This window comes from Rhea pennata, chromosome 9 (genome assembly GCF_028389875.1).
Source record: "Rhea pennata isolate bPtePen1 chromosome 9, bPtePen1.pri, whole genome shotgun sequence".
Classification (NCBI taxonomy): Eukaryota; Metazoa; Chordata; class Aves; order Rheiformes; family Rheidae; genus Rhea; species Rhea pennata.
In genome coordinates, this window is record NC_084671.1 from 26,601,100 (window position 1) to 26,625,128 (window position 24,029).

A 24,029-nucleotide genomic window follows, 5' to 3' on the forward strand; every position below is an offset into this window, starting at 1 on the left:
GGACAGGACGGGATGCAGGCTGGGGGTGCGGTGTGGGGAGGGCTGTACTGCCCTGGGGCCTGTCCGCACTGGTGCCACAGCCTAGGGCAACAGCCCGCGGGGCTGTACCCCCCCAGCCGCCTGTAATGCCCCAAGCAGGGGGCCGGGCTGTCACTGGGGGGGCCATATGTGAGCTGGAGGCTCCCAGCCCAGGAAGAGGATGCACCCCAAATGGGGCCACCCCACAACACCACCCCACGGCCAGCTTTACCAGTACAACCGAACTTCCAGCTCAGGGCACGGACCTCACAGCGGCTGCAAATTCTCTAGCGCAGGACGCAGGCGGGCTCCAGCTACAGGAGCGAGCGCGGTCGGCACAGCCCACGGCCTCCGGCTGCGCAGCACAGCAACGGGCCCTGCTGGCGCCCTCGGGCGTTTCTCACTGTACAGGAACAGTCGCTCACCTGGCAGAGCACCGGCTGATGGGGGTGTCCCGGAGCGGAGGGACCCAGGGCTGCCCCGCGACCCGCTCCCAGCCCTTCTCGCTCCGCGGGGACTCGCCGCTACCCCGATGGGGAGTCGCGGGGGGGGGGGGGCCGCGAGCCCCCGGCTGCCTCGGCAGACAGCAGGGACCTTCTCGTCGTCTCGTTTTCCTTGTGATGAAATATAGCTGAGCAAGCCAGCGCCAGGGCGGCCGCCGCCTCTTCTTCCCACGCGGGGCGGCCGGGCCTCCGCGGGGACCCGCGGGCGGCAGGCGGGCAGCAGCCGGCCCTGCCCCGAGGGCGGACGCAGGCAGGACACAAAGGGGTCGCGGGAGGGAAAAAGCCTTTATTGAGCTCAGGAGGCCGAAAACTTCCTCAGCGTGATGACGACCAAGGCCACGAGCACGGAGGTGCCCAGGAGGGAGGCGATGACGATGGCCCCGATGGCTCCCGGCCCCAGGGACCCTGCGGGGACAGAGGAGAGGGCAGGTGTGAGGGCAGCGGGTGTCACCCCAGTTCCCGCACCGCCCCACACCGCCCCGGAGGGGGTGACAGGCCCACGGAGCGCAGTGGGGGGGGGGAGGTCCCGGGGGGCAGCGCACCGTCACCAGCGTCCAGGCGGTGCAGGTGGGTGGTGTCCTCAGGCTCCAGCTCGGCGGTGCGCGGCGGGAGGCCGGTGGTGTCGGGGAGCCGGGCGCCGGCGGTGCTGGCGTCGAAGGGGCCGGCTCCCGAGGGCAGCTCGGGCGGCTCGTTCCACAGCGTGGGCACCGGGCCCTGCGGGTACTCTGCTGGGAGACAAGCGCCGCGCCGTCACCCCCGGGCGTGCCGAGGGTCCGGGACGGACGGACAGACGGCAACTGGGGGGAGAGGGTGGAAAGCCCTGCAGGGAGCAAAGGAAAAGCAGGCCCCCCCTCCGCAGGGGCAGGGACAGCCGGAGCTGCTGCCTGTGGCCCCGGGTGCAGCGGTGGACAGGGTGGCTGACAGGGTGGCTGACCAGAGGGAAAAACCTGCCCAGGCCCCTCTCGTTCCCTACACGTGGGGCAGGAAACCTGCGAGCACGAAGGGGAGGAGAAAGCCGGGGGGAAGGAGGAGAGGGCTGGAAAAAGGAGCCGGGAGCTCCCCAGACGACAACCGCGTGACCCTGTTTGGGCTAGCAGGGTGACACGCAGAGGGGCAGTGCAGGAGCGTCCCGCGGGCCCGCTGCCCGGGTGTGGGTGCTGCACGGGACGCGGCTCCCCGGCCGGGAGCCCCTGGGGGGGGGGATGGAAGCAGAGCCGCGCTCCGCCTGCCCTTCCGACTCTCGTCCCGTTATTTCCCCGGGAGGTCGGAGCCAGCAGGGGCCGAGGCAAGGGCTCCCCATCAACGCCCGTCTTGTTTGGAGGGGCCCAGGGGTCCCGGCGTGAGGGGGAGACATTCCTCAGCTCCCTGCCAAAACCACTGGGAATGTCGCACCGGGGCGGGAAAAATATAAAACTGGAAGAGAAGGGCATCCGCCACACCGGCGACGGGGCTGGGGAAGAGGCTGGCGGAGGAGCCGGAGCAGAGAGCCCGACTGCCCCGTACACCCCGGCCCGCACAGCGGGGAACAGGCGGCATGGGATACACCACCCCCACAACACCGGGTCGAGGTAGTGGCACCAGCATCACGGGGCTAGAGCCCTCCTGCGCCCTCCAGGACCAGCCAGGGCGTGGTGGGAGGAGAAAGCTCGGGGTGATGGGTGCTAAGGGGCTCCGCGAGCCCCACGAACCCAAGGGCTGGCCCCAAAACACTCACCTGTGCCGGTTACCCAAAGCCAGCGCTAGGACTTACCAAGAGGCTCAGACAACAGAGTAGCTCCCACCGTGCCTGGAGCTATCCCAGGCTGCCTGCGGCCTCAGGAACACAACAGTGTTCCAGACTACAGTCGGAAAGTCCCCTCTACAGCGATACAGGTTACCACACTTTCACTGAGGCAGCAGCCCGGTTGGCCCCACTGGCCCAAAGAGCAAAGCGAAGGGAGACGAGCGCCTGCGCGGGAACAGCAGCGCGCGCCGGCTGGCACGTCCAGGGGAGAAGCTGGCCTGGAGACCCTCCAGCACCGGCAGCAGGGGGAAAGGGATCAGCCACAAGGGGGAAAGGGCAGCGCACAGCCACGTCCCCCCGAGCTCGGCACACCCGGGGTTACTGCACCGGAGGCGGCATCTCAGGCCGCCGGTACGAGCGCACAGGAGCTTTGGGCACCACGACGGCTCCCCAGAAACACCCGGGCCCTGCGCAGGGCCCTGCTCGGTCCGGCCTGCAAAACCGCCCAGCAGCGCCGCGGCCTCTCGCGTCCCATCCGAAGGCTCTTCCAGAAAGTGCCATTTCCAGTGGATCACTCTTCTACAAATCCTGTGGTTTGGCTACCAGAGGACAGATCAAGAGCAAATACAGAAGTTAGTGGGTAAATTGTAGTTAAATCAACAGGGAAAGGAATCGAGCAGATCTGGGGCTATTTAGTTAGCAACGGTGGCATTAGGAGGCTGTTGGTTTAGGCACAGACCAGTATGTACCCAACACTCGCGAAGCCCCATTTCTAGGCTGCTTTGGCAAGAGCAGATGCTCCATACAGAAGAGCTACGCTCTAGTTACGACCTTCCTCGCTGTGTCAACACGACCGGCGCCAGCACCAACACGGGAGCCATCCCGCCTGGCGAGGAGGAGACGCGGCGGGAGGAGGTCAGCACTGCCTTTCCCAAGAATGTTTTTCTCTCCCAAGCCAAAACTGCCGGGCGTAGCGGTAAGGCGGTAGCTCAGACAAACAGCAGATGCAGACACCATCCAAGGAGGTGACACGACCTGGACAGGGTCTTCCCAACGCACCAGTCTCGAAGGGTCTGGGACACTACCCCTCCGGCACGACGGCTCCCTTTAGCCAGTCAGGAAATGTCTCCCCTGCTCCTGGTGCAGCTAATTCCTGAGAAAGTTATTGCAACTCTCAGACCAGGGTACAGAGCTTATTTTTAAATAGCCAAGTAAAGAGGAAATAGGTTAACTTGTTTACAGTCTCAGTGACTAAGACCTGGGCAGCGTCCTGGATAGCTTCTGGGTATATATTTGCTTCATTTCTCTCATCTGATTAAAACACGCTTTCAGCTTGCGCTCAGAGAAAGCGCGGAGCGTGCTCAGCACGAGTCCCCTGTCCCGAGTCCTCGTGGGTTTGCCTTCCCGGCGCCTCGGCGGCGGAGGGAAACGTTCCTCCTCCTCTCAGCCCCTCCGAGCGCCTCACCGACCGCAGTCGTCGCTTCAGAACAAGCGGCAAAACCGCGCGCGTGCACCAACGGCAAGGTGAAGTACTACGTTTCAACGACACCAAGCGCCACCCGCTCGGCCAAGGCTCCCTGACAGGGTCCCCTCTTCGGTGCCGGCACATCAGGACGCACGTGCGCTACCAGGCGCACGGGAAGGGAGGCGAAGCGCCAAGCAAGCGCCATCCCCGGAGAAGGCCACCAGCCGGCAGGTCTCTCCGGAGCAAGCTGCTGCCGCCTGGCAGGGCGCCTGCTCTTAACTAGCGGCGTTCTTCCCCAAAAGACTTCCCTTTGATTTTTCCCTCCTAAACTAACAGCTCGTGGCCTCGCATACCCCATTCCTGCTCCTCTGGAAAAAAGCCCAACCGTTCACCCAACTGGCCTCACGCATCCAGCTGGTTTCTTCAAAAGCCAGAGAAGTCAAACCTGCTCCCCCCATACAGAGGCCCTCTTCAACACCACAACAGTCTCCAAGTTCACTTGGGCTAAGGACAACAGACCTCTAAAGAAATGGTATTAAATGTCACGCTCCCACTTCAGACCTTTGGTAAAAGCGAGGCAGGCAAACCGGAAGAACTGAGCTCGCGTTAGGTGTCAAAAGACAACACACAACACCAGTAGTAGGACATGCCCCAGTCCAGGAATCCAAGAGGCCCCAAGGCCTCTTCTAGTTGCCCGTTTGGTACCCTGAGAGGACCAGCTGGTAGGTGCAGGCTCAGCACCCCGACCCCAGAGACCCGGATCCCAGCTCTGCTGCCGACCCTCAGTGTAACCATCACGATTCGCTCTCCTTCCTGGGCTCGCTTTGCCTGTGCGCAACGCAGGAGTCCAGTAGACCTAAGACAAAAAGAGGGAAGGACATGATGATCTGGAAGAATAAAGCTCCGTAAAGCACGGGCCTTTCCACCTGCTGCCGTTACGGCCCTCCCTCCCATGGCAAGGTGCCACTTCTGCGCTATGGCCAACGCCTCCGAGTCACGCCTCCTCCAAGGCTGCAGCCCTTCGCTGGGAAAGGGCAAGAAATGACAAACCACCAAGAAAAACGCCCCAAATAAGCATCTCGTCTTGCGACGAATGATGCATTTTTGGGTAAGAGACATGCATTAGCTGTGCTGCCATCAATAGCAACGTCCACTCTCTAGGAACATCCACTTTGCATCTTCGGATGGTTTATTTTCCCTGGAGTAACTCCGGCTGTGCGTGTGGTCACCGAGCGGAGGCCGTGGAGGCTGCTCTGTCACGTGCAGGTAACCTCGCCATCACCCCGTTGTGGACTTCGGGCCCATGGTTTTGGGCGCTCTGCTGAGCAAGAGGATCAACTCAAGCGCAGCGAGTCTGCCAACAAGCTCACTTCCACCTACCCCCATCCCAACAGCGGAGCACAGACCAAGGGGAGCCGCCACTTCAGCGAGCACCATTGAAACACACATGGTAAAAATACCCTTTGGGAGCACTTAAAGATGTAGAACTTCGGGTTTTTTCCCTAGGGAACATAGATGGAACCTGGAAAAACATGGTCTAGAAGTATTCCAGAGCTTCGCGACAGGCCACGTGGAAGATGGCACTCTTTCCCATATGTTGATGCTACAAACTCATCTTATTTTAGGAAAATATCCTTTGCACAGTACTGCGCACGCTCTCCCTCCACAGCACAGGTTAGTTATGGTTGAGGCCAAAAAAAAGAGAGAAAGGAAGGGGGAAATATCAGCTACTATTCTGCAAGGAAATAAACTCGAAGTCCTCCAAATGCTGTAGGGACATGCCGTGACTTCAGCTACACGGACTGCAGCAAGGTGCTGAGGAGACAGCCCTGAAGGCAAGCTGATGAAGCTCCAACTCCCCGGCTCAGTGAGGAGGAGGTGGGGTCGGCCATCGGCAGCAACGCGGTAGCCTACACCTCACGCTTGGGGTTTACGAGACAAGGCTGGATGATCTCCACAGGCGGTTGCTCTTCAAGGTGATCAAGCCTGAAGGATCCTTCAAGATATCCCAACCAACCAGACCCTTCCCATAATAAATTTGTCATATAACAAATACTATCTTCTGCTATACTTTTTCCTGATGCACATTGTGAAAAGAAATGCTACTGGAGTACAACTGAAGTATATTCCACACTAGCTCCAGATGAAGACGTTCACAAGCCCACATCGCACTTCGCATACAATATAGATAGCAGATGCAGAGCTCAGGCCTTGCAAAGTGTTTTTTTTTTTTTTTTTTTTTTTTTTTTTTTTTTAACAACTTCCACTTCTCTCTGAGCTCTGAACTTGTTATGTGAATTGAAATAGAAACTAGTTTTGCTCACAGACCTGTATCAGCTCTTCACAATCCCACTGTGCTGCAGCTCTAACTGCCATGTCCAGCTGGCAAGAACAGAAGCAGGAAGGATTTGGGTATGCAGAAAGCTCCTAAGCTGGGTCAGTAATTTCTGTTGCACCTACATGATGTGGACAACTGTGGAGTTAAAGACCCATTTTCTTCCCATGTTTGACAAACACAATATTGGAAGGAGCTCAGTAACTCAGAGAAATTCACTTTTTCCGTGGTCACACAGGAAACCAGAAGGGCTGCACAAGAAGTCAGATCAAGGTAGACAACCCAGTGGCACCCCAAGCGTGCTCTGATGGCACGCGCAGACAGGAGATCTCTGCTGCCAGCGAGATCCTTCACACGCTGCTAAACTTCTAAACAGTTAAACAGTTTTGGGTGCTATGAGGCTTTGAGTCACTCTTGTGACAAAATTAAACCTAAGGAGAAAGGGAAGAATCACTGAGGGCCTCAGGTCTGCACGACTGCCACCACCTGCACCCTGCTCTGAGGCACGCTCCACTTGGCTCCTCCGGAGGCCTCTGCGCTGGAAAGGAAGAGGTGCTGACACCAAAAGGGCAGGGGCTGGGTGAACTCCGCGGCCAGCAGCGGGCTGTCCGGCCCCAGGTAGCCACGCCGGGCAAGGGGCCAGCGCAGGGATGAAAGGAGGCCTTCATAGGGAGCACAAAGGGCAGCCTGTGACGCTGCGAGGGCTGGAAGCACAAGCGTGGAGCGGTCCAGAGCACTGCGGTGCTGGTGAATGTTAAATAAACTTGTTTACAGAAAGGCAGGGCTGCATATATACGTACAGAGACCAGAAGGCTGTCTGAATGCTCTTCCCTTCTTTCTCAGTACAAGGCAGGAAATTTCCTTTTCTAAGGAGGTGAAATGCAGGAAAAAAAAATCCACCCTGTACTAAAAGCCCCCAAACTGGGGATAGGTAACTCTTCACTCTATGACAGCAGAAAATTGTTCTGCCCCCGAGATGACTTACAACATCTGATGGTTCCCTGGTGTCCTACTTGGAGGTAGGAGAGAAGAACAAGCTTAAGAGGGCCTTGGACCTCTTCAAGGCAACCGAGAGAAAGCAAAGCCTCTCGCATGCCCCAGGATCAGAGCTGCTGGCCCTGAGGCACCCACCCCCCGTCAAAAAGTGACAGGAACTCGGGAAATTTTCGCAGGAGCAAAGTAACACACAGAGGAGCACCAGCTGGGTCCAAACCACGGCCGCAACGCGCAGCCACAGGGCGAGCAGAGCGATGCTGGCAAGGCAGGGATCCGAGAGCGAGGACCCGCCACGCGCAAGAAATTTAAGATAATCCGAGCAAAATTTTAGCCCTGAGAGGAAGCAGAGCAAGGCTTCACTAGAAGCGAATCCATCCTTGTGTGGGCAAGTAGAGAGTAACAGTCAAGAAAAACCCCTTACCCGGTTTGGGGGAAGAGCAGTGCCGGGGGCCTGCGAGCGCAGGCTGCAGTTATGCGCTTAAACGATTAACGTCCCGTTACTGACAAAGCAAAGCTCAGTGTCCGAGGAGGAAAACACCCACTTTTAAGTGCTCATTTCTTAGTTTAAAGGTTCCCCAGCAAGAACACATCTGAAAAGGGAAGTGTGGGAGGGAAACAGCAGCTGCAATAATCCTGTTCTTGTGCCTGCGGATGTTCCTGCCAGGCGCAGCGGTGAATCCCCTGCTTGTGTGAGAACTCCCTCAGAAAGGAGTCCCCTGGCCCGCGAGGCTGCTGGCCGGGACGGTCCCCGCGAGGGCACCGCCACCCGGCCTCGCTCCGCGCCCCGGAAGGCGGCGCGGGACCTGAAGGAAAGCGAGCGCCGTGCTCCCGCCCGTCGCCTCGGCCTGAGCCGCCCTCTCGCGCCCTACCAGCCCTTCAAGGAAGGCGCGAGCGCAGAAGTGCCCCGCTGCTCGGCCCTGGCCGCGAGCGGACCTTCCCGGAGCTCAGGTCCGGACGGAGCGCCTCCCCGGCGCCGCCGAGCGCCTCGCGACGCCCGTCCCTGCGTGGAAACTCAAGCAGTTTGAACGCGCAACTCGGCTTTCCAACCTTCGCGTAGACATTTCCACGTCTCTCTCTCAAAATCCATTTGTCTGCTGCAGCTGCAGTGTTTTGCTGTCACAAAAAGCGGGGAAGGAGCCAGACTCCGTCCCGCGTGCCTTCGCTAGAGAAAGTGTTTCAGTTCTTTTCGTGACTGTAACTTATTCCTGCAGTTTCGAGCAGGCAGGTAGCTTGTCCCGTCACCCGCCGGGGGCACGCCATGCCGCGATCTACTGCCGCCAACGCTCCCGGAGGCGCTGCCGCTGCTCCGCTTAAGAGAAATTGCAAGGGATTTATAACATCTTCCTAACAGAAACATGGTCTCGGGATGGAAATATATTCTTACTCAGTGCTAGCTACAGACTACAAAGCTAATTTATGATTTTTCAGGTCGATTATAACTCAAATAAATACTGAAGAACATTTGGAGGGGAGGGAGAGGAGGATAGAGGTATGCAAGGGCAGGAGGACGTGGCGGATTAGTAAAAGCTCTCCTGCTCTTTCGAGCTTTAAAGGCAAACAAGGATCCTTACCTGCTAGCCCCGCGGGGACCAGGACGCCGCACAGCGTTAGCAGGACCAGGCGAAGGGCTCGGCGGTAGGGCATGGTTTTCTACAGGAAAGGCGTCGGCAGGAATTCTTAAAACTCTCCAAAGTATTAAACGACTTGGAAATTTCACTAGTATAAGAAAAACTTTGTCCAGTCAGGTCCAAAAAAAAAAAAAAAAAAATCCCTTCGCGAGAGCAAGTAGATGGAGAGAGCGCAAAGCCCAGCAGAGACTCGCTCTCGCCGCCTTCCAGAGCGCACCTCCTCCCCGAGCCGGCTCCACCCTCCGCAGCTCGTGCCGAAAAACCCACCGGCGGCCGAGCCGTTAGGCACCCGGCCGCCCGCACACTGGCGGGTTGTTGCCCAGCCCTTCCCAAAGGGCTCGGGGACGCGTTCGAAATTCCTTCCCCCTCCAAGGCCGCCCCCCGGCGCGCGCGAGCCACCGCAAGGTTCATTAGCGGAGCTAACGCCGACAGCGAGCCAGCGGCCGCAGGGCTTTGCCGCCGCCTCCGCGTGTGGGGCGCCGGTGGGCTTTCCAGGGTGGGCACGGGCGAAGAACAAGGGCCTCAATCTTTAAGGGTAAAACGCTCTGAACTGGAGCCAGAGCAGCTCCGTGGCATCCTTGTTTTCTGGGCGTAAATACTTACAGCGGTGCACTGAGAGCCGTGTGTGGTCTCCCGTGGCGGGATCGCCTATTAAAACCCGGTAACGGTCTTCGGGAGAAGCTCCTCTGCCAGACGCGAGACCAGCACCTTCCTCAGATCTGAGCTGAACAGACGCTTTTTCTTCCTGCAAGCCTCAGCCATCCTGTCTCTCTCCTCCAAATGGACTAACGAAGAGTTAACAGCAGAGAAACTGGAGGTTTGTGCACCAACAGGAGTTTCGGGAAAGGATGAAGCATATACGAGGAACATTGCAGTTTATCACAGGACAGAAGAATTATTATTTAAGTTGGTATGAGGGTGAAACACTTTGTTTTCTTTTCAGAAGAAGAATTTGCAATTAAGTACACAAACATCCCCAATGCCAGTTCTTTACGCTCTAAAAACATGGCACGAAGTTTTGTCACGAATTTTCAGATTCACGGTTTTCTGGTAAAAGGTCTCTGCTTTTTGCACTGAAACGTGCTCAGAAGAGACCTCCGAGGTCTCTAACAGATCCAGCGCTACCTTTCAAACCTTGACCACAGCCGCGTTGGCGTCCCAGGCTCACGTCCCGCCCGAAAAGCGGACGGAAGCCTAGCACAAACACGTACGAGCTGCAGATGCGAAGTTGTAGCTTCCGTCTTTCCCCTCCCTCTCGATCCGAACAACCTTCACTGCTCTCGGCACCGGCCGCTACGCAGGGAGGAGGTGACAGGGCAGGCACCGGCACGCGCGGTCTGAAACGCCAGCGCGATGCCTCTGCGCTGAGGGCAGAGTCAGAGTATTAAAGTGTTTAAGAACAAGATCTTCCCCTCTGGCCCATTACCTACAACTCTCAGAGGCCAGGCAAGGGCCCTTGGGTTCGACAAATTAGTGCGCATTTTTCCTGCTGTTTTTTTTTTTTTTACCTTTTCATTTAGCAAGTGCTAAATGGTTCCTTTCGTCCTCCCCATCTGAGCTGGGAGTTAGCACGCTTTGGCTTGCTTGTTACACAGTAAGCAGTATTCCAAAATTAGGTTGTAGAAATCAGATCGTACCATTAAAAAAAAAAAAAAAGCATCTATGAGCAAGATACTTACATGCTAACAAATTAGGATATTAAAACAAAATTTGCAATGCAGGCATGTACTGTTCTCTCCAAGACAGCAGCTAAACATAACGCAGAACTACTGCATCAGTTATTCACGAACTCGGTCTTTGTGGACACGCGAATGCGAGAAGGACATTTATCAACAACCTTTACTGCGATTTTCCACACAAAAAACAAGGGGAAAAAAGGAAAATAGGATTTTATCTGAAAAACAGCCTACAAGGTGTCTCCGTGGGCATTAGACAGGAGAGATAAACCTCTCATTTAGGGAAGGGAACTGGGGTGGGTGGGGTGGTTGCTGGCTACTGGTTACTTACTACTGTCTGAGTGTGTTTTTAATAACAGAAAACCGGCCACGGCTTGATCTCTCCTGTATAAACAACACGAGTGTGAATGCACATGTTTCTGTACACAGAGGGGGGGGGGAGAAATCAAAGCTTTCCTGTCAAAATTTTCCAATCTCAACTTACTGGTGTTTATTTGAACGCTAAAATTATCAAGTAGAAAAAACCCACCGGTATTCCTCACCAGGGAAGGAATAAAGCAGCAGTTGTTGCTCCACATCCTGTGCATTTGCTTGTTGTTTCTTGATGAAAACTGACGAGAGTCGAGTTTGGGGCCAGTTTTAGCACCAGGAGTTATCTCAAAACTCAGCTTCGACAAAAGCAAGCAGAAAATTTGCTCTCAGATATAATACAACCAGGTTTTATTTAAGTTCTCTCTTTTTCCCCTCCCCCCGCAACACTGGCAAAAGTTCAGAGGGAGTTTAAAGTTTTGTAAACATTTTAACTACCCCTCTTCCCCCTTTTATGAATTTACAAAGCAAAGGAGACAGGGAGACCAGATTTCCAACAGTTCCAAGTCTCTCCATGCTATTGGATCCAAAAACTATATACAAGTCTGCAGCAGTCTCTGTATAGTTACTGTACATGTTTGGGGGCAGGGGGAAGAGAGAGGAGGAAGAGGAGGAGGGGAAGGTGACCCCAAAAAAATAATGAATAAACCAAACGAAATAAAATCCAAAGCCAAACTGCTCTTTAGCAACTCGAACTGTTTTCTTTAGGCAGTGATGACAGAGAAAGACAGACACCTTCATACACCTCCACCAAAACTAGCTTATCTCCCTTGGCAGGTTATAACCCTCTGGGAACGGGAGATGGGACCAGGGGGTTGAAAGTAAGTGCATTTGGCAGTTTTAGTTGTCTATTTTGTGGCGTGTGGGGGTAGTGGAGAGGGGAGGATGGTGTTAAGTCTTCTGGTGAGAGAGGAAGGTTACGACTCCATAAATATTTAGACATTATGGATCCATGTGAAAGCGTGTGAAGTAATTTAAGGTGTAGAAGATAAGCAGGCTATCATTGCACATAGCTTCGCCCTCCAGTCTCTCTTCATTGCAAAAGGGCACCTCTGTCCTTTAACCTAAGCTCTGTTGTTTGAAACGACAACAGGCTGAGACTGCTCAGGTAAATATTTGAAAGCCAGTGTTCACCCTCACCAAAGACTAAAGATCCACATGGAGAGATCCTACTGTCTCTTAAACGAGACAAATTTGCAGGAAGAAGAGCCCAAAATAAACTGGTCCTAACCATCAGAAGGTAGCACTGAAGAGATAAATTCAACCTGAAAGAGAAGAAATGCCACCTCCCTTTTCCCACAAGTCCCCACTTCTCCAGGAATGCTGGAGTATGCTGACAGGACACACTACCAGCTTCAGCATCACCACCTAATGAAGACAGACTCGAGCTTTCCCTCCAAAAATAATGTGCTGAGAAGGGCTGGCAGGGGGTGTGCAACTTCAAACCAACCCAAGCTAAACTGCGCCCGCCACCACCCCTCTCCTGCTGTTGCCAGTTCTAAGGTTAGCTTATGAATGCAACTCCTGGCTTGGGAGAGCACCTCTTGCCCTGATGGAGCGCGGAAGTCAGTATCTGTGTGGCATTTTGGTTTTGACCAACATCTGTTAACCACAAACTCTCTCTTTCTCTTCCTCTCTCTCTCTCCGTGACTGCACATGTTGGATGTGGTAAGAGTAACCAGAAGAGGGAAGCAACTGTTTGCAGAATCCCAATTGATTTTTTCCAGGTATGTCAGCAGAAGAAATCACAGCACAGTGAAAGCTTGCTGCCCAAATCAGCCTTGTTGTGAACAAATCCTATCTCCCACCCACCCAGGACTCGGAGCAAAGTCCATGCATCTATAGGCTGACAGTAAGAACAACGCCTGTGTAGTCCTGGGCAGAAAAGGGTTTGCTGGGGCTACAGGAAGCAGCCTGAGATGATTCTGTGATTCACTGCAAGGCAAAGAAGAACACATGGTGGAGAGTACTGTGTCCAAGACGGAGAATCCATGGTTAACAGATGCAGGAAAAGCCAGTTGATTTGCACATGCTCAGTAGTCTTCCAAAGTCTCTATTTCTCCCATATTGAGCCGCTCTGATGAGGCATTCACTGAAAACCCTGTAAAACCAAAACAACCGGTGTTAAAGATCCGGATGTGATGTATTGTATATGCTGCAACATATCTGTTTATGCAGCAGCTCTTTAAGACACAGTAACACATAACAAAAACTGATAGGAAATTCATTAAGGCTAGGCAGAATGACTCAAATTGAAATTTTATAAAAATCAAAGATGACTAATCACATATTTAGATAAAAGTATCACTTGGTCTTTAAAGACAGATCAGCAGAAACTGAGTTTCAACTTTAAAGATGGCATCTGCAGAGCTAACTTGGTATCTGGGCACAGCGGAGATATGGCTGAGCAACATCGTGGAAGGGAACATATTTGAGTCAACTGGCACTTGGAAGTGCCTATCAACACACAGGTGGTACTTTGGTTGGTCCAGGAAGCTAAACCAGTTGCTTTTTGAATTCAGACTCCCAGTGTTGACTATGCTCAACACTTCTGGCGGCACGATTAACTCCAGCTGGAGCTGTTCTACTCTTAGTTTAAATCTAAGTATGTATTTGATAAATTTAGTGAAAATTCCACACATTTCCATGCTTTTTACAATCTCCAAACACTGCTCAGGGGTACAACCTGAGAAAGTACAATGCTGCATGCTGCTCTCTAGGTGGCTGAAGATATACCCGAACTTCTACCGAACACTAACTGTACATTACAATGATACACAAGCAAAAAAAAAGCAATACATCTTTTACAAAGGAAAAATTCCAATGGTAGAGTGTGACTTTTGCATAGAAATTCTATGCAAAGTTTTTTTTTTTTTCATAGACTGTAGCTAAATCTAAAATGAGCATTTCTTTGTCTCCATTGGCTTGTTCTGTGCTAGAGAACAAACCACTTTTCACAGCCATTATCCTCAACAGATACCAAGTGCTCTGTTCAGTAGGTTTAAGGAAACCATTCTGGCTCCCTCTGGTGGCACTCTATTACCTAGAAATTTTTGGAATTATTTTGCAGTGAGGAGTATTCATTTTTATGAAATTGCACACGTTAGTTCCCTTACAGTTGCAGCTTCATGTATAATCATGATTTCTTAATAATGCAACATGAGCAGATTTTAACAGACATTTTTCCATAAATGCTGTAAGGGCAGATTAACTATCATCCTCATCTCATAAAAACTAAACTGAGTAGGGGGAGAAAGGGAAAAGTATTAATGGCATCTGCATCTTTATTGCTTCCAGGTCAAGACTTGTGACCAGATTTGGTCTGCATTCCCCCGCCCCTAGGAAGAGCTTTACTGCCTTTTCTAAGATGGTGAGTTCATGTAGAAAAATTAGGAAGACAAAGTTAAGTCTTATGAAATTGTTCCAGAAGAAAAACCAGAAAACATGTGCTTTGCTTTTATAAACATCTTTCATATAAATGTCAAAAATACTTAGCATGAATTCAATAAAATAAGCGTAGGCCAACTCAAAGCAGAAGAGAGTTTGACATCCCTGAACTACTTAGGTTTCCAAATAACAACCAAGGCATTAAATAGCTCTCCACAATCAAAATTGAAAATAAACAAATATCTCCTTTTATTAACTATGTATATATACATTATTAAAAAAGCAGATCACTGTAGAGAGCAAGCTTTTTAGGGGCAAAATGCGAAATATCTTACTATGCAAGAAGCTTTCATGCTACCAACCACCTTTACTTGCTTTCAATCATAAGATACAAGTTATCACCATTATACCACATAAATGCCAAACATATCTGGGATTATCATTTATTCCAACAGCACCCTTAAAGATCCAGGGTATCTGAAGGGATAGCCTTATGTCCATGATAGGCAGCTTCCTCCATATCGGAGAACAAAAATTCCCAATATACAAAAACTTGGTCTTTAACATCTTCTGGAAAAGTTGCTTTTCATCTCTTAAAACAGGTGAGCAATGTTAATGAATACAGGCATGTTTAAACAAGGCAAATACAGTCTTTCCCCCTACTATACATGACCTTTTTCCCTTGGAAACTTCTAAGCTCATTCTGAACTTCTTCCTAAAAACTACAGCCTGCCACATAGACTTCCTGATTTTTCAGACTATTTTCTACATTTTTCCCTCCCTCACTGAGGAAGGAGGACATATTGGAAGTGAGCCTTGTGCTTGATATCAAGACTTAATAACTAGAATTAAGATTTTCCTCTAGAAGACCCTTGTTCTTTCTTTACTGCCTGCACCTGGGCAAACAAGTTACAAGGGACTCCTCTAATCAGGAAGTGGAATCACTGATTTACATCAGTGTATTCTACATGATACTGTACTCTGGCCCAAACTGCCCCTAGCAGCAACAGGAATATTAGACAAAATTTTTCCACAAATCTGAAGCATTATTAAAAGAATTCTTACACTGAAATACAGACTCTAAATGTTCATCTTTCACCTTTTCTGTTTTAATTCAATGGTTGCATTTAGATGAACAAGATTTCTACATTCCACAAGGCTTCCCCCTGCCATCCCCAAAACATTAACCTTGAAAAAAAATTAAAACTGACCTAGCAAGCTGGGATCTGCGCGAACCATCTTCTGTTTCTTCTTTTTCTTCCCACTCTGCACAGCCTCAAAATTGGATTGCTGGTTGTTGCTCTGATTGGTCTGAAAGACCGAATGTAGCGAACTGTGGTTCATCCCCCACACAGAATCCTAGAATGAAAACAAGTACAAAATTACAAAATGGAATTAAGCTTATTTATACCGAAAACATTCAGAGCCCCCAAAGCACTTCCTGTATCACCTCTCTCCAAAGCATACTGGCCAGCACAAGTCACTATTTGATCTGCAACTGGCCTCAACTATTTAGTTACAAAGGATGAATGATTCTGCAATAAATACTTGAAATTTGCTTTTTTCTCCCTCAGCATTTCACATCACCTCTAGCATCTTGCTTATGCTCCTGTCACACTAGCAGAAATCCAGACTCTTCAGATTCCCAGATAACATCTATTTACTTCTAACTATAGCAAGTAAGATTTACCTGTTGCTGCTGCTGTTGCCGCTGCTGACTGGCTTTCTGTTTGGCACGGCGCTCAAGAAACTGCTTGGCAAACTCCTTAGCCTCAGGAGTATCTCCAAGATAGGCTCTGATGTAATCATGGACCTCATAGGGAGACTCTACTTCCTTTAGGAAGGAAACAAACGTGGGAACTGCAAGAGAAGATGGCCGTGAGAGAATGTGTGCAGACGTGTGAACCCGTACAGGCAAAAACCCACAAGGTTTGGATTTGTTTCAAATACTTGCCAACCTAGCGGCCACAGCAAATGGCTTGCCCTTTTAAGCTCCCTACAGCAGAGCCCTAAAATGTGTTTCACTTACTCTACAGGCAAAGCAAGAATAAGACAGACAGCTAATGTGATGAGAAGGCAAATCAAACTGGCAGTCCTAAGGGTACATTAGCCCATTAGCTTTAGACAATGCCAGTTCGGAAGCTAATTCAAAGTTAATGCCAGGCCCAAATGAAAATATTCTCGTTAGTGCTGTCATCAATGCATTTTCTTTTTTGGCTGAAGCACAGCAGGGCACAGCCCACAGTGGCTGACCTGACCTGCAAACAACTGAAGTTCAACAGTGAGCACACCTACAAGCCTCCTTCACCACCTGTTGTCTTTAGAATACTTTTGTTGGGCTGCATTACTGAACACAGAGAAGGGCAAAGCAAATCACAAAGACACCACAGCAACAGCTTTTCACCTGTGACAACATATCTCTGAAAGCACAGAAGCTCACCACAGATGTGAGACACCTGGCAGCACTACAGAGCCACAGCCTCCCTTCAGACACTGGAGGCAACTAGTTGGTTTATCACAGATCAGGCCAACAAGGTTCTTAGAGCATATATGGGCTGCAGAGGAGGAGAAAAGCTGGAACTGAGAGGTGCAAACCTAGCTCTTGGGGCAGCTTTTTCTCCAGCCAGGCTTGAGCGCCCCACAGAACCACAACTTTGCAGCATGTCAATACTAGAGCACAGGGATCTGCAATTTCCAAGCAACCAGTTTTACCAAAAGACCAAAAAAACTACTCCACAATAAACACACCACCAGCTTTATAGGGAGACATATGATAATTTTGCCTACACTTAAAAATCAACTAGATCCTTATCACTTATCTGATACTGCTTCCACCAACAAGAAAACTTATCAGCTGGGCTTTAGATGACAGATTTTAAAACTAGTTCCAGTTTCAATTGATTTTTAGCATTTAACCTACTGAAAACCATGGAGAAGAAGATATAACACTTCTTAGGATCACCCTTTAGAAATTATGCCATTTTGTTGACTACATTGCAAAATTACTTTAACTAAATGTCATTACTTTTCCTCAGAATTATCTACTCAGCAGACCAATGTGATACTGTTTGTCATGCAGCACCACAGCGAAGCATTTCCATTCCTGACTGCCTCTTACCATCTAAGTTATTGGCTGTGTTGAGTGCATGAAGCATCTGTTCACACCACTGAGTGAATCCATCCTGGGCTTTATTAACCCCCTGGAACAACTTCAACAGCTTCTCCTCTTCTTCCACCTTCTTGTTTTGTCTACTTGTAATACCTACAGATTTACTGAGATAAAGAAAAAACAGACAATACTACAGTTACAAACTATGTGACTTACCAACAGTACAGTATACAGTCTAGCACTAAAACACTCACTAATTTACAAGAGGCAAGTGCTGTTTAAGAACCAACTCATTTTCCAAATAGATGCTGAAGTAATTTGTGACTGATCACCTATTAGCTATTTTTTTTTGTCAAAAGGGATCCTGAGTGACACACAATAAAGGAAAATACACAAAGATGCTATAATTGCTTAGCGGTCATCTCAGGACCAGTAGCCTTTCTTTGCAAAAGCTCCTTCCCCAGTTCCTACCTGAGGCTGGCATTGCTTTTGTTTTTATTGGTCGAGTTACGAGGTCCCACTTCCTTCACTGCATCATCCCAGAAACCCATGTTTGAGTTTTTGGTATCAGCATTACTCCAGATGCTACTGACTAGGTCAGATGCCCACTGGTTGCTGGGATTAGTGTTTAGGGAGCCCCACACTGAATTCCCAATGCTGGTGTGCAGGTTAGAGTGCTGTTGAAACATAACAAAGAGATCCTGGTTATTAACACCAGACCTGGCAAAACAGTAATGAACTGACATGGAGAACTGTCACGTACTGTTTCCCTCCATGTATTGATAAGACAAACACTATTCATACCGTAGTATTTCTGACTCTGTTCGGCTGCTGGTGCTGCTGTTGCTGCTGTTTCTGCATCTGCCTTGCCTCTTCCTGCTGTATCTCCAGCAGGGACTTGGTGGTGCCTGTTGGTTTGGTGACATTACCCCAGCCTGACAGTTTTTGCTGCTGTTGTTGCTGCTGTTGCTGGAGGGCTTTCATTAGTTCACGCTGTTGACGTCTTTGCTGTTGCATGCAAGAAAAACCCTTGGTTACACTTTCAGGAGATCACCACTATTCAGAATTCCAGCAGGGAAATTGATTTTAAATAGCTTTCAGTTTCTTCTGTAGAAGTTTGGCTGACCTAACATTATTTTAGTGCTGTTACAGATCCTCCAAGAAGGGAGATGCTAAGTGTGACTACCAAAGGTAAACTGTTTATTAGCTTAAGACAGAATAGTTTGCTCAACTGTTACAACTGTTGCTAGTCAGGCATTTGGGATCTTAGGGGAATACTTCCTCCTACCACTTCTCCCTTCCCCTCCTTAAATGCCCTGGTTTCATGCACAAAGCAGATTACAGCACAGGTGTGGAACATCTTTATAGTGTTTCTTGAACATGTTATACTCCTAGGATTAAAAGAAAAGAATACCACTTGTCCTCCTTTCAGGATATTTACATTAAGAGGTTATAAAAACCGTCAAATAAATACCTATTGAATCTATGATTGAAAGATAGGATTAAGTTTTACCAGTGTTATGCTATTTCAAAAAATCATCTTTCTCATTCCTACCAATCACTTAATCAACAGCTAAGCAGGCATTTTGTCAAGTCCACTTTAATTAACATTACACTTCCTCAGCATCAATTTACCTCTTCTCGAAGCTGCCGTTCTCGTTCTTCCTCTAGCTTTTGGATTTCTGCCAATGACAGTGTTGTCTGGGATTGACATGCTCCTGAATTTGACTGCTGACCCCATGTTGAAGATGAAGGGAGCTAGGCCAAAAAAACCCATCAGTAAGAATTACAAAAATCTTTTAGAGACTACCACTACTAAAGTATAAACATGAAAAAAAATAAAAGCCCATAGGGCACAGGAAAAAGAGGGATAATCTCCTCCACCTTCAAACTTTGATAAAATATTAGAAGTCATAAAATAGTAAAAAACTTAAAATACACACTAAAATCTGTATGTTTTTCAATTGCCATCTGATGCATCAGCACCAAAGCTGCAGCATATCAAGAATAAGATCTGAAAGACAGCAATCAAATTTTGATTCCAAAGACTTATGTTGTTATACATTTGCATGCTTTCTGTGGAATAAATACAAGGCAACTGTATAATACTTTTTCAAAAAGTGACTCAAATGCAGCATGGTATTTATCTGCTACAGACACACATCTCAGCTGCCTTTTCCTGGAGGGAATAACCACAACCCAGTTACATTTATTCCAGTAGAACTACAGGATAAGGAACTGCAAAAGCCTTTTCGGTAGGTGTTAGCCAAACACCAGACTGACAAGACAGAGATGGCACCTCTGCATTCAGCAAACTAAGCCTTTCAGATCTATAGCAATGGATAAGTTGATACTTAGCAATGGCCCTCACTCACCATAGTAAAGTCGAAATTAACCTGTGAACCCCTTTTCAGCAAGCTTCTCTTGACTGAACCTGCTCCTTCCTTGTTTTGCAACCTTTTCTTCCTCGTTTCTCCCGTTACTCTGATAAAGACGATTTACTCTGCCCTCCCCAGACATTTCTTCTCTCCCTGCTCTGTTCAACCCTGAATCCTCCAGTCGTTCCACATAATATATTGAAGAAGGTTAAACTGTAGAGATGTGTTACCTTCATTTGTGCAAGTTGCTGCTGTTGCTGCTGTTGTTGCAACCGTCGTAAAGCCTCCTGCTGCTGCTGCCTTTGTCTCATTATTTCTTTCTGGCGCTGGAGTTCCAGCTCCTTGCGCTTTCGCTCTTCTTCTTCGAGTCGCTGCCTGGCTGCCTCTTCTTCCATGCGTAGTCGGCTTTCCTCAAGTCGCCGTTGGGCTTCCTCCTCTTCACGCGCCCACTTGGCAGCCTCCTCTTCCTTCCCAGGACACAAAGAAGAATAAAGTCTCTAAGTTGATTCAGAAAACTTAAATTACTTCAATTCTGCTATTTTAGAGATCCTGAGAGAACTGAGTGGGGCCTTTTTATCTGTGGCCTAGACCATGCTGTTCATTTATTTTTATATTTCTCAGGGTAAAAGTCCTAAAAAGCTAGTCTAGATTCCCTAAAAACACAAGATTCACATCACTCCAAAGGACCGGAAACAGTTCTCTATCACCTTCCTTCTGGAAACCGTCCATCTTTCAGTCTAAGCTTCTTCTGTAGGCTTATCTTAGAGTCAAGCACTGCTGTACTTTTAACAGAACAAAGCTCGGACAGGAATAAGTTGACAAAAGGCTTAGACTGAATTTGACACAGGCAGGGGAAACTCAACTGACAAGATGTGAGGCTTACTGCTCAGCCCTAGAGCTGCAAAGGGAAACATGCTCCTGCTAACAAGAAAACAGCTATATGGTGGGATTGAAATGGTAATGAGTGTCTTGTTATGGAGGGCACTGAAAAAATGAGTTATTAAATAACAATTGGTAATTCTGAAATCGACCTGAAAATTAATGTGAAGTCAATCACGTTTTAAGATTAGTTTGGTTTAGGAGACTGTGACAGGATCAATTACGGAGTGGAAGCTCACGTTCTCCAGCATGAACTCCAAAGCTGACTTTTAAAGGGAAAAACTGTTAATAATAAAGCAAGAAAAGGTGGAAGGGGCGAGGGGGACAAAAAGAAATTAACTTTTGGAAGCAGGTATAGTCTTGGCAGAGTACAGAAAGGCTGGCAAAACAGGTAACCTCAGAGGAAAGCTAATGATAACACAGTTCTATGGTAAAGACTGGGAGAATGACAACTTGCAACATAAATTATTATTCTAGTAGAGTATTGTAAGTATTCAGCCTGTCTTACATAGGGAGGATTAAAAATATGTTGCAAAGCCGCTCTTAAGGTTCAATATACATGAAGAAAATCCACACATTCTACAAACACCTCTTTTCCACAGGCAAGATCACATTCTGATTATTTTGTTTCTATCAGGGTACAGGTAAACAACTTATTTTATATTCACTTGTACTGTCTATGAGCTTTGCATTCCTCCACAAATACTGACGCTCTGAGATGTATGCAAGCTTCAAAGCTCATCCAGTTGTGGTTGTCCCTATAATTAAAACATAAAGATCCCTTTTGCCAGTTTTCACCTGTTTACGAAGTAATTCCTCTCGCTGTCGCCTTTCCTCCTCTTCTCTTCTCCTCTCTTCCAACCTTCTAAGTGCTTCTTCCTGCTGTTGCCGTTCCTCTTCCTCCCGCTGCCGTCTTAGTGCAATTTCCTGTTCTCTTTGCCTCCTCAGGGCTTCTTCCTGAAGTTGGGAACAAAATGTCAATCTATAAATCCATTTCAAACTGCATGAAAACACAGAATACAACATAATCTGGCCATGTGAATACCTCAGTGAAAGCTTCTCTGCTCCAAGCTAAGCGCCAACCAAAGCATTAAACACCAAAGAAGCTTTCTGATGCGATATGCATTTCATACATAAGCAAATTCTTTTAATGAGAAAAGAAATTCAAAATCTTTACCTATCTTTCCTTTTATACAAAAAACAAGCGTGTGGAGTGAGAAAACAATTAAAGGGTGAGATTCCTCTTTGCAGTATATAGTAACTATATTTGAACATGTACATTTTGATGTGCAGATGCCTCCATAACCCCCTTTTCAGGTGTCAGAGATGAAAACTTTTCCTACACCAGGAGTTTCTATACACTGACTACTCAAAGTGAACTACAAAACTCGACCCACACCTCCAGATGCCATAAAGGTGGAGCAGCCCAGTATACTCAAGGACAATGTTACCTTGGGAAGTCAGAGAGATGTGGAAGTCAATGAAGGGGCTTTGACTGGGCTTTCCCTAAATTATTTAAATAACTAAGGCAGTGAAAAGTCTCGAGGGCTTTGATTTTTTGCTATCCCTAGATTAAATATCTTCCAATATATTTTATTTTGTTTTCCAGATGGTAAAATTGTTTACTCTGCCTCCTTCACCTAACAAATCCACCTTCCCAACACAGAAAAACATTAGCACCCTTTCCTACTGCTCTGAAGATTAATGCAAATTTTTCCATTCTGCTTCTTGTGCTTTTAAGGATCAGGGCACAATCAGCATTTTGGGCTCCTCTATGTTGAGAAGCAGGAGCAGTACCTGTCATTTTTTTTCCACCTGCTTCTGACTTCCCCTTGCATAAAATAGTCATGCTTATTGCAGCCTTTTCAGATTTCTGAAATTCAGCAACTCTATTGAGGCCACTCTGCTTTCCATCCCTTCTTTCCACTTTGACTTATTCTTCTGGCTCAGCTCAGACTTTCTACATGTTGGACAAGGTCATTTCTAAAGCATTTGTAAGTGTATTTTCCTTTAGACAGTCAGGACTGCAATTTTATTCCTACATTTTCTGTGAGCAATGTTATGCACAGGAGTAAGGGATGCTAGTTGTGCAGCACGGAGATATCCATTCTGAACTCTTAAAATAAGGAAGGTTTCTTTCTGACAATGGCCAACTTTGGTTGTCTATAATATAACTGTCCAGCAGAGAGAGAACATTCTTCACAACCAATCCTGTGGGACAAAGAGCTGCAGGCTGCAAGCCAAAAATAATTCATACCCACGTGTGTCACTCAAATGGGTTGATGCTAAAGGACAAAAAGCTTTTTTTTTTTTTTTTTTTTTTTTTTCCCCTATGAAATGTGTGATTAAGGTCTTATTCCACTAGCTGGACTTAGAAAATGGTTCACTGGCTACTGTTTTATCTATTAATTTAAGGCTTTGATTTCTCATCTTCAGAAAAGCTTCAAGCCCACACTCAGTGCCAAACCATTTTTTCAACTGGACCCATAACCGGATGAATTGGACACATGCAGTCAAGTCAAAACAATCAAGTGTCCCCAGTGCCAGCGCTAAAAGACTTCTGCTTGCTGCTTCTTCTACTGAAAAGTCTGAGAAGGTTGGGGGTGCGCGAGCCTGCATTTTGCTTGACCAGAGATCACGCGCACAGCCAGGATCTCCGCTCACGATGCCCAGCCATGAGGCAGGCCGCGGGGACGCCCAGCTCTCGGCACTGACAGAACATGTGCTACCTGAGGGAGAAGAAAAAAAAAAAAAAGCCACCGAATCCTCCTACGCGGCAGCAGTTCACTGCCATCTCTGCCCTACTTTCCCCTTTGGAAATGAGACCGTAAGTGCCATGAATAAAGATGCAGAGATCTCCTCGTTCCTAAGGCCTGCCAGAAGGGACACTGCTGAATGCCAGGAACGAGGGGATGTAACAAAACGGAGGTGGGGGGAAATCCGCCCCTCAAACCTTGCAACATCATGAAAAGTTGCGAACCGTGTGCTTCATGGAATTTTTTCTTACTCTTCTTCATAGCTCTAGGAAAAAGTTTTCTCAATTTTCGTTCCTACATCTTTTCATGGTTCAGTGGTTTTGTTTGAGCATGTGACCAAAAACATCCCCAGCTCTCCCATATTCTTTACAGAACATGGATAGGCTCTTTCCTTCAGCTCTTACTGCTCCCATGTTTATGACTGCCGACTCCACGAGAACCTAATGTTCTTTAGCATCAACCATCTATTTTTATCTAATAATTGTTTTTCAAACACACACATCTTGCCATATACACAATTTACTTCAGATATTTTAAAATATCTATAATATCACACAGAATGCTGAAGTAGCATTTCCCATTTCAGGTTAACATCTTCCTTCAGTAGGCTTTGGATTCTTAAATAAAATTTTTGAAGTTGATAACAGCTGCAATTCTGCTTCCCTATGTTAAAGGCCTATAAATTTTCCAGTTTCTTGGATTTCAACTTTGTCTCAGATGCTTTAGAGGGCAGCATTAAAGACATAATTGAGGAAAAACAATTATTAGCTACATGTTAAACCTCAAATTTTGTTCCTGAAAGTAATC

At 48.3% G+C, this 24,029-nt stretch overlaps 2 protein-coding genes across 16 annotated transcripts in view; both read right to left on the reverse strand.

Moving 5' to 3' along the window:
* Positions 1–797: 797 nt before the first annotated feature.
* SNORC (secondary ossification center associated regulator of chondrocyte maturation) lies at positions 798–10,957 on the reverse strand. 2 transcript variants are annotated; one of them, XM_062583249.1, is made up of 5 exons: positions 10,874–10,957; positions 9,272–10,251; positions 8,612–8,690; positions 1,064–1,249; positions 798–926 (listed from the first exon to the last, which is right to left on the reverse strand). In XM_062583249.1, the coding sequence occupies exons 3-5, from the start codon at positions 8,682–8,684 to the stop codon at positions 817–819; spliced, it is 369 nt and encodes a 122-aa protein (XP_062439233.1). In that variant the 5' UTR covers positions 8,685–8,690; positions 9,272–10,251; positions 10,874–10,957; the 3' UTR covers positions 798–816. The 2 variants fall into 2 exon arrangements, with proteins under 2 accessions (XP_062439233.1, XP_062439232.1); XM_062583248.1 differs by having other exon boundaries at positions 8,612–8,756.
* The window catches only part of GIGYF2 (GRB10 interacting GYF protein 2), a 79,527-nt gene continuing 66,307 nt past the window's right edge, over positions 10,810–24,029 (reverse strand). For 9 of the 14 annotated variants that reach the window (XM_062583232.1, XM_062583239.1, XM_062583234.1 and 6 more), the window contains 9 exons: positions 21,265–21,423; positions 19,818–20,084; positions 18,845–18,967; positions 18,014–18,217; positions 17,681–17,886; positions 17,219–17,373; positions 15,791–15,960; positions 15,312–15,459; positions 10,810–12,814 (listed from right to left, as the gene is read on the reverse strand). In XM_062583232.1, coding sequence (XP_062439216.1) covers positions 12,747–12,814; positions 15,312–15,459; positions 15,791–15,960; positions 17,219–17,373; positions 17,681–17,886; positions 18,014–18,217; positions 18,845–18,967; positions 19,818–20,084; positions 21,265–21,423 — 1,500 coding nt within the window. In that variant the 3' untranslated portion in view covers positions 10,810–12,746. Of the gene's footprint in view, positions 12,815–15,311; positions 15,460–15,790; positions 15,961–17,218; positions 17,374–17,676; positions 17,887–18,013; positions 18,218–18,844; positions 18,968–19,817; positions 20,085–21,264; positions 21,424–24,029 lie in introns of those variants that run through there. The other 5 variants (XM_062583245.1, XM_062583244.1, XM_062583238.1 and 2 more) reach the window with 2 other exon arrangements.

Excerpts from the sequence above, each read along its gene's own strand:
- SNORC (XM_062583249.1), bottom strand. The coding sequence starts at position 8,684 with ATGCCCTACCGCCGAGCCCTTCGCCTGGTCCTGCTAACGCTGTGCGGC. Across the intron at positions 1,250-8,611 it reads GGTCCCCGCGGGGCTAGCAG|CAGAGTACCCGCAGGGCCCG; the intron begins GTAAGGATCCTT and ends CTTGTCTCCCAG. Across the intron at positions 927-1,063 it reads CCGCCTGGACGCTGGTGACG|GGTCCCTGGGGCCGGGAGCC; the intron begins GTGCGCTGCCCC and ends CTGTCCCCGCAG.